This window comes from Pinus tabuliformis, chromosome 1_2 (genome assembly GCF_031772625.1).
Source record: "Pinus tabuliformis cultivar Carrire ecotype Pingquan chromosome 1_2, CPIR1, whole genome shotgun sequence".
NCBI lineage: Eukaryota > Viridiplantae > Streptophyta > Pinopsida > Pinales > Pinaceae > Pinus > Pinus tabuliformis.
The window spans coordinates 1,250,173,109-1,250,183,712 of record NC_142298.1 but is presented as its reverse complement, the minus strand read 5'-3'; the positions used below and the strand labels follow the sequence as shown (position 1 = coordinate 1,250,183,712).

The window sequence follows — 10,604 nt, the reverse complement described above, 5'->3', positions numbered from 1 at the left end:
GTTTGGAATCAGCAGTAAATTCCCAACAAATCATATCAAATAATTTTTCAAAAGAGTGGAGATTTACTTCATGATCATTATTTTTCATAATGCCTCTACACTTAGCTTCCATTGTGAGTTGTGTAGAGAAAGCTCTCATTATATTTTCTCTGCAATCCACACAATGAGAGCCTTTACAAAAAAAATCACCTCACCTCCCACTTTGCACAATAAGTGGCAATACAATAGCCTCCCCATCTCTGCACTCTAGACCATAAATGAAAATAAAATTGATTAATTATTACATATAAGTTATTCAGGTATTAGATAAGTTTGATTGACTTATAAGTCAATCAAGTTTGAATAACTTGTGACGATTGAGTAAAAGAGAAATCAGAGCTTCAAGATGCACTTACTTTTAGAAGATGTTTTCTACCCAAAATGTAAACAGACTTACAGGAAAATGCGATTTTCACACTCCCCACTTTTAATAAAATGCCACTTTCACACTCTCATTGATTATCTGACTGGATCCAATACAATTTTAAAGTGTGCGACCAATTATTGTTGTTGGCAGCCTTTTCATTCTCAGACAGACATGTAAGTCAAAATGTGAATTTAATACATATGGAGTTTATAAGATGCACTTAAAACTTGCCATTTAAATCTCCCAAATTGTTCTTCTTAGGTGCCATAGGGCTCCAGGAAACTAAAACCTACCGGGAACTTCTTTGTTAAATATAAATTTCTTGCGCCCATTCAGGCAAGGAGAATTGTTGCAGAGTTCGGTATGTTGCAAAGGTAGCTTGAGGCATTTGAACAGTGCATAAATGTTAACAATGTTACGTTTAGCAGAGACTCAATCATTAACGAGGAGAGAAATGTTGCCAGAAAAGAGTCTGAGATCAAGGATCAAAATACTAAGAAGTTGCAAGCTTTTCTAACGGATTATTGCAGTAGCCTTATGTGACAGAACTTTTACTCTGCACACATCATTTCTTTTATACACTCATCATTGCTTTTATACACCTTTTTTTCCAAGAAACTATTAATATTTTATTTGTTAAGCACCCATCATACAATAACAATATCACGCATAACAATATCAATTTATATTAGAATATTCAATGATAAAATAACCAGTTAGAAAATGCATCACCCTCCACCATAAGCACCCATCATACAATAACAATATCTCGCATAACAATATCAATTTATATTAGAATATTCAATGATAAAATAACCACTTAGAAAATGCATCACCCTCCACCAAAAAATTATATCACATAAAAACTTGCTAAGCCAATAGAAAATCAAAACCTAAAAAAAACTAAATAAACTAACCCTAATAGTCCCTATGGAACGGGGACTCATAATAAACACAAAAGACTTATAAAATAAAAGAGATAACATACATTGATCAAAGACATATTTTAATTATTATTAAAATCCACAATACAGTTATCTCAAATAAGAATAATCACCTAAATGATTATATGGGTTCTTTTAAGGCCACCACAGATTGGTAGTTTCGAACGCTGATCCAGATCCTCGAATGGGTCGTTGAGCTGTACGAAGCCCTGGCAATTTCATTTTAGGGACAATCAATTTCCCCTTGAAATTAAATATTGAGAGATTTAATTCTGAATCAACTATCGCTATCAGCTCACTGCTATTTAATGACACTGAAGGAAGTGATGGAATGATATCTCTTGTCAAAGGACTTGTACAAATCTCACACCATATTTCGTAATTTCCTGCTTCATTCAATTTCCACATCCGAACACGGTCAATTTCAGTGTGCTCCACTAAAACAAGTTGCCCACAGTATTCACCTAAATTTTCACTAAAAATTCTTCTACATTCCCCTCGTATCCTTCTACATCCCTCTGGGTGTGGGATTTGTGTCCAAACTCTGTCAACAAGATTAAAGGCTGTGATCAGATTGCAAAAATCAGAAGCAAGTGATCCCCAGTAAAATTTTCCTTTAGAATAAACCGCGTTTCCAAAAGGCCGAATATGGTAAGAAGTTGTCATTGAAAGTAAAGTCCAGGAGTTGGAGTCTGAATCATAAATAGACATCACAATTCTCTTATTATCACCACCTTGTTGCACCCTCCGATCGATATAATAGAAACCAAGCAGAAGGATGCAACGCCTCGTGGAAGAATCAAAAGCCAATCCATTGAAAAAGAAGGAATGTATAGGGGGACGTGGCAGCTGTATCCAATTACTGGTGCCAGGAATGCCAATGGAAAGATCCAACATGTCCCCTTTTCTATGACAACAGAAGATGCCCTTGCAGGTATTCACAACCACGTGATTCGGCAAAGGAAGTTTGTAGATTTCTGAACCGCGTCCTTCTATGACCCAAGATTCCACGTCATCTTTCGGATCCCAATGGATCTGAATCAGAAACGCAGGGGTAGAATGCAACGACCAATTTGGAGCAATGCTTTGGAGGGTATCGCGGGAAGAGAGATAATACCTCCACTGTTTACAGACACTCCTCATTTTGCCAAGGACCCTCATCGGTAGCTTTGCTAAAATCATAAACAACAAATCTTCTGGGAGTCTTTGCCAGATTTCTGTATCCATTACCAAAATATTTCTTTCGGATGCAAAATATATGAAATATCACTGCTGTCTTTAGTCTGCCGTTCCGCCTCCTCTGTTATCAAATTGCAGTCACTCTCTTTGAGGCGCTCGGCTCTCAGGCTCGAGCCTTCGCGAGTTACTTGAGATAAGAGCGTCTTAACAGAACCACGTTTTTAACAATGAAGGTACGCTTCGATGTCTCGCAGCTTATTTATAGTTTAACTGTAAAAACCAACTAATTCAACTTCCTTTGCCACATAGAAAAGTATCTCCATTATTTATGCCATAAAGTTAGGAAACGTATCTTTTTTATTTTAAATGATAATAATAATATAAGATTTTTTTTTTTTTTTTTTTAAATGATAATAATAATATAAGTTTTTTTTGTTTTTGTTTTTTAAATGATAATAATAATATAAGATTTTTTTGTTTATGTGATAAGGGATGGCAACGATTTGACTACTAAAGTCTATGAAGACATACATACTCTACTTTCTTGTATTGAACATGTAATTTTTTAGGAGGAAATACATGGTCTTAATAATTAGGCCCATTCAAGATACCCAACATAAATCCATCTTTACTCCGGATCTAACAAGCCCCTAAAGGGATCAAAACTTTCTTTGCTTTATGTTGGTTTAATTTCACCATTTAAATAGGCTACATTTCACTTGAATATCATTGGTTCTCAATACCACGGGTCAATATCATGTGCCATCTTTATTTTTATTAATATTAATATTAGGGTTGGTAATTTTTTTTGCATGGTATTAATAATAATTTAACCCATGGTATCCTCTTTTTTGAGTGTTAGTAAATATAAAATGAATTATAGAGTAAATAATAATAAAAAAAATTATTACCGTACCTCTAGTTTATTTATATATTTTTTTAATTTACCATAGCTCTTTTATAAATATGGTATTTGGCCCATAGGCATCACCTAAATAAAACCTTTTCTTAGTAGTTTTAAATAAAAAGAGGTTTATGGAGTAAATATAAAAAGAGGTTCCTCTAGTTTATTTATATTTTTATTTATTTACCATACCTCCAATTTATTTATATTTTTATTTATTTACCATACCTATTTTTTGAGCATTTATAAACCTCTTTATATTTTAAATATATATTGTAAACATAAACATTTAACATGTAATGTTTAACATTTAACATTTTTACATTATGGTTCTTCAAACTTCCCCAAGTAAACATTTAACATGTAATGTTTAACAAACAATAATGTAAACATAAACATTTAACATGTCATGTTTAACATTTAACATTTTTAGTCTAATGTCCACCCTATTTAGAAATCAATCTAGTTTTTATTATGTATAAACATTAGATTAAAAATGTTCAGGGCATTAAAATTCCAAATGATAATTTATCAAGAATTTGGTCCATGGTAATTAGATTATTATGTATAGGGCCGACATTAGATTAAAAATGTTAAATGTTAAACATTACATGTTAAATGTTTACGTTTGCATTTACAATTTAAGTTTTACTTGAGATCTACCCCCTCTCCGAGCAATTAATAATAATTATTAATATTTAGCAAAATTAGATGTGGTAATTCAAACTTTAGAAAGAAAAATATTTCTTGGAATTCTTTATAGGTTTATTTTTATGCTAAAAAAATATTAATTGTTCCAAAATCACCATGATTTTGTTAAGCTAAAGGTTAAGAAGGGTGGTACTCTTGAAACTTAGAGTTAATAAAATTTAAGAGAAGCTTCTTTTCATCTTCAACCCTCTCTTAGTGTCACCAATGTAAGACTTTCAATGGATTTTGGGAATTGACCAATGCCAAATTTCACTATGGATCTCATAAGAATTTGTTCTTACCTTAACAATGTAGACAGATATACTTTCAATTTTTTTATATTTGGGTTAGTCACCTCCTTATAATATCTTAATTTTCCTTTTCCCTCTAACTCCATATCGTACCACAATTTCTCCTTAGGATGTGAGGTGACGATATTTTTAATGTTATCCTTATTCCACAAAATAGTCTTTTCCTTTATCCCCCTTATGGTCTATCCAAGGCCAAGCATCTCAAAGACACCTATGTTTGAGTTGAACGTGGTTTTCATTACAGTTTGAAGCAATTTCAGGAAGCTTATTTTCTTCCATATTGTTTAACCTCTTCATATGCATTACATACCTAGTCATAGTGATGTTGTCAATTGGAAAAAGACTTACTTCAACTAGAAGGATAGAATATGGTGCATGTCCTTTAATTTTGAGATTCTAGATTCTAGATTGTTTTTATCGTTGTATTGCATTTCCCCACAACTCTTTGTAGATAATACATGCTCAAACCCCACCAATGTGTAAAATAGCATGAGCAATGTTAGGTCCCTATACTACTAGTGTAACCCCTTATTATTATTAGTACAACCCCCTTATTATATTGTTGTGCCCATGTCATCCCCATATTGTTATTATTGTGCCCTATAGAAGCTCACTATTGTTATTATTGTGCCTTTACATTATTATTGTTATGTCGGCTTTGATTATATTATGACCCCTTAGACTCCTATATATAGAAATGAGGTTTTGTCATTTGTATCATCGAAGAATTATTCATTTGTGTAATATAAAGGAGGTTGCCCCCTCGAAGAGGCTTATTTTTAAGGTGTTTATCTATAATTTCTATCTTTTTGTGAGCTGGTTTCATAACATCTGGTATCAGAGCTTTGGATTCTAGGGTTTCACTGCTCTAAACAGGCCATCGTGGAATTTTGGCTATCACTTTTTTTTGTTGCGATGCTTTAGAAGCTAACAAAAAAACCTATTTGAGAAGAAATCTCGTTGAACCTTGAGTTCAAATTTCAGATCTTGTCTCACTATATTTTCAGAGATATGATCTAAGTAAGTTAGGGTTTTTCCAAGCTCCATAATTTCATCTAAAACAGGTCATCGTGGAAGTCTTGCTATAACTTGTTCGCTACGAAGTTTCAGAAGCTAAAAAAAACCCATTTGAGAAGAAAGTGGTCTGAACCTCGGTTCCAAATTTTAGATCTTGTCTCATTATATTTTCAGATATATGATCTGAGGAATTTAGGGTAGTTGCAGAGTCCCGAATTACATCTTAAACAGGTGACCGTGGGAAAATCGTCATAACTTTCTCTCTGAGCATCAGATTGAAATTTCATAAAAAGTTATAGAAAGCAGATGGATTGTAGTATTTTGTGTATATTTTTTAGATCTGAAGTTCAAAACAGTGACACGTGGCACTTCATACAATTTCACTCTTTTGAAAGTGTATATAATCAGGTCATCTTGGGAGATTGTGCATAACTCTTTCTTGGAGAATCCAATTTCAATCAGACTAGTGGTATTGGAAAGAGGAGGTATAGGGCTACTACAGGTCATGATTTTAGAATTGGAAAATCTGAAAGTGCAGAGTTACATTTGTTTCAATATTGAGCTCTTAAAATCAAGAAAAGGAAATATGAGGAAGTTTGATGGCAAGGATCCGGTAAATTGGATACTATAGATGGAACAATATTTTTATCTACATGAGGTGCAACTGTTACAAAAGGTACGTATTGCATCTTCATATTTAGAACCAGATCAATTTTTATGGTATAACGGGCTTTGTTCTCGCAAACCACTTGTTACGTGGTCAATTTTCACGGAGGAAATGATAGGACATTATGAGGATACAAAGAGAAACACCTTCTTTAGCCAATTGATAAATCTCAAACAAAAGTGTTCAATGGTAGAGCACATTGAGGACTTTCAAAAATCAAATATAAGGGAAAATGATATTCCATAGAAGTAGAGGATTGATGTCTCCATGGGGACTTTAAAGGATAACATTCAACATGAAGTTCATCTTTGGGAACCTGATCAATTGGAGAAGGCATTCAAGTTGGCAAGCAACGTGGAAAGAAAAATTATGCCAACAAGGAAGTCTACCCTTCACAACTATAAATATGGAAGTGTTGTTTCTCCTAGCCTTCCACAACCTACAAGGTTGACACCACAACAATTGGAAGAAAAAAGAGCAAATTGAATTTGTTACAATTGTGATAACAAATACATTAAAGGTCATAAGTGTGCTGAGAAGAAATTATTTTACATTGATTGTAAAGAGGAGGAAGAAAATGATCAAGAAACATCAAAAGGAGAGGATATACACTAGGAACCAACCCCAGAGAAAGAAGAAATGAATCCAACCATATCTTGTAAACCATTGGCAAGAATTACCAGTCCTCAAGCTCTCAAGATAGAAGGAAATATCAAGAAGAAAAAGGTTCAAGTAGTGAAAGATCACATTGAGAAAGAAGAAATGAATCTGACAATATCTTGTAATGCATTGGCCAGAATTACCACTCCTCAAACTATCAAGATAGAAGGACATATCAAGAAGAAAAATGTTCAAGAAGTGAAAGATCACATCGAACATCAAGAAATGAATCCGACCATATCTTGTAACACATTGGAAGAAATTAACACTCCTCAAACTCTCAAGATAGAAGGACATATCAAGAAGAAAAAGATTCAAGAAGTGAAAGATGACATCGAGTATCAACAACAAGTTCTCCAACTTTTAAAGGATAACGAAACTTTGGTGCAGAATCGAATGAAACAACAGGCATATCAACATCATAGTGAAATAAGTTTTGATGTAGGCAATTAGGTATTTTTACGACTACATCTCAAGCAAGCTATATATGAGAAGGAAATGTTGGCAATACTACATGCACTTAAGAAATGGCGACCTTACCTCATGGGAAGACACTTCAAGGTAAAAATGGATCATGATAGTTTAAAATACTTTTTAGAACAAATATTATCTTTAGAAGAATAGAAAAAATGGGTCACAAATATTTTGGGTTATGACTTTGAAATCATCTACAAAAAAAGGAAAAATATGTTGTTGCAGATGCACTCTCAAGAAAGGATGAGGATGTGGAAGCATTGTTTTGTGCCATTTCTATTATCCAGCCAGATTAGATAAACGAAGAAAGGGATGAATGGAAGAAGGACGAAGAAGTGTGGCCACTCATTCAAAAGTTGCAGAAGATCCGAGTTCAAACAATATTGCCATAACTTGACAAGGAAGGAAAATTCATATTGGAACCTGGAGCAGTCACAAAAAAAAGAACCTGAAAGCTATGAAATCGATCAATTTCAGAGTATCTTATCAAGTGGAAGAACTTACCTGTTGAAGATTCACATGGGAGGACAAGAACTTTATACAGAAGCATTAAGAAGTACTCAAGCGTTGAGGACAACACTTTTTTAAGGAGAGGGGCATGTTAGGTCCCTATACTACTAGTGTAACCCCTTATTGTTATTAGTACAACCCCCTTATTATATTGTTGTGCTCATGTGGTCACCATATTGTTATTATTGTGCCCCATAGAAGCCCACTATTGTTATTATTGTGCCCTTACATTATTATTGTTATGTCGGCTTTGATTGTATTATGACCCCTTAGACTCCTATATATAGAAAGGAGGTCTTGTCATTTGTATTATTGAAGAATTGTTCATTTGTGTAATGTAAAGGAGGTTTTCCCCTCGAAGAGGCTTATTTTGAAGGCGTATATCTATATTTTCTATCTTTTTGTGAGTTGGTTTCATAACAAGCAACAAGAGTGTCAAAGACTAGGTCTTTCTTTTGTTTTTCTCATGTCCAAAGATATGTTAATATATAATTGTTTTCAATTTCATAATAAGCATCCCACCCTCCATTAATCCTTTTGTAATGCTTCAATTCAAATTGATCTTGTCATGGATATTGATTCCAAGACATTCATATGAAGGAACTTTCTCTAAGTTAATGTTTTAATATACAAAAGCATCATATATGAAATTTTTGTGTATAATTATCATGACTTTCATTTCTTGAATATTGATAGTCATATCCATATTGGAATGGAAATATTGGAGGATTATTAGTTACCTACTAAGATTAAAAGGACTAGTTGTCAAAAGAACAATATAATCAACATAAAGAAGGGTCATGACTATACTAATGAGGATTGGGCGAATACAACCTGCTTCCTCCAAACACCTTTCTAGCTTAGCAAAATATATGTCAAAAACATAGGAGTCAAAGGACATCATTGCTTGACTCCGATATCACATTTAATTTCTTCAGACTAGCCCAAAGTGGTCCTAAACTTGGTAATAAAATTCTCATACAGCCTTGTCATAATAAGCTTGAACTCGAAAGAAACAAAACTTTATTTTATAACTATTTGTTTTATTTATATTTACATATGTCACAATTAAACTCTGGCTATTCTTCATTTTAAGGAAATATACATTAAAGAAATAAGCATCTCATTTTTAAAAGGGAATATACTATATTGTTACAAATGTGAGTAGGTTTAGAAACACCTAAACTAATATAAATTTATGAAAATTCTAAACATTGTATAATTTTTATGTTTTCGAAGTTGTTATCATCACAATCTAGCTATGGTATGTTTTGTTGTTGCTTTGACCTATTGATAATTTGAAGCTTCAATTTCATGGTTTACAAAATATTTCATAATATGATGATCACTAATTGAGTTTTCCCTCTTGGATGGTATCTTGATTGAAAATGGAATTTTAGATTTGAAAAAGGATTTTTAAACATAATTAGATCCAACACCATTAAATACCTTTACTACAATTATATTATACAATGTAATAATTCAGATAAAAAATTAACTAGTCAATTTTTTTTTTTCAACGTTTGGAACCTAAAATTATCACTTTTTCTTTAAGTTATTTGTGCATCGAAAAAAGACCCATTTCATAATGTTTAGACTATTACACAATAAAAAATTTCATGTCTAAAACTAAATATTATACCCATCTTCTCAATATGTATTGAACCCTAAACTTAAACCATGAGCCAAGGAGAGAAAGTATTTTCTTTCCATCTTAATCTTGAATAATGACAAACTAGAGAAAATATTATATATTATCAGTCTCAAACACCATATCTACCCATGTTAGTATTGTTCCACATGTCGGTGAAGATGTGTTCAGTAAATGTATAGAAAAAGTAACTTTCGTGGGGTAGGATTTGAACAAGCCAACAATAAGGTATTTATCAATGTATATTTTTCTAATCTTTGTAAGAAAGTTTGAGAACACACTCGTAGGATCATAATGTGAGGTTACATATCCACTACAACATTTTCAAAATTATATATAAGAAACAATAAACAAGATCAAAGGGCGTGGTTAGTCACTTTATTTCCACCATGTTGTCATCAAAAATTGAACAGAAAGGTTTTATAAGTGAAATGTATAACCCAATGTGAATTGTAAGATGAGTTTAATAGGTTCTATAACAAAACCGGAGAAGCCACCACAAAGTATTTATAATTTCATCTTGAAAAATGCGAGAGGAGGAGAAATACCAACTTCTTCCAGAGAAAATATGTAATGTTCTATTTCTCATTTTAATATGGTAAACAAAAAAGTGATTTGGCCTTGGTCGTTAAAGGAGTGTTTTAACCATAAAATATTATGAAAATTTGAATTAGAGATAAAGGGAGGATTAAACATTACGAAAATGTGCATGAACACCTTGATATGTATTAATTTAAAAGGAGTGTTTAAACCATAGAAAAAGGATGAGCCAAAACGACCCTAGTTTTACACTCGCAAATAAGCCTCAAGTGTTGCAATCAGAAATAAATATTTTATATCAAATATTAAATTTAGCAAGGGATTTTCACCCATGATATAATGGGATGAGATTCGTGAGTAATACGAAAACATTAAGAGGATCCAACATAAATATGGCATTGTAAATTAAAGAGAAATATAAACTAGCACTAAGGTAATGGAGAGCTTAAGAGAAATCAACAAAGATAAACGTAAACCATACCAAAACAAAATCCAAGGACAAATGTGTTAGACCAAGAAATAAAATTTTAGGTTGCGGGTAAAAGGTATATCGTGGATAAAAGTAAAACTTGTGAAATCTAAAAATATAATTATGATACATAATTCAAGACGAAATGTGAAACACACACCATTTTCAACTGTTTTTTTGTT

At 32.5% G+C, this 10,604-nt stretch overlaps 1 protein-coding gene across 1 annotated transcript; it reads right to left on the bottom strand.

Moving 5' to 3' along the window:
* Positions 1–1,485: 1,485 nt before the first annotated feature.
* On the bottom strand, positions 1,486–2,577 carry LOC149210786 (F-box protein At5g49610-like). Its single transcript, XM_089399096.1, has one exon. The coding sequence runs from the start codon at positions 2,575–2,577 to the stop codon at positions 1,486–1,488; it is 1,092 nt and encodes a 363-aa protein (XP_089255222.1).
* Between the last annotated feature and the right edge of the window lie 8,027 nt (positions 2,578–10,604).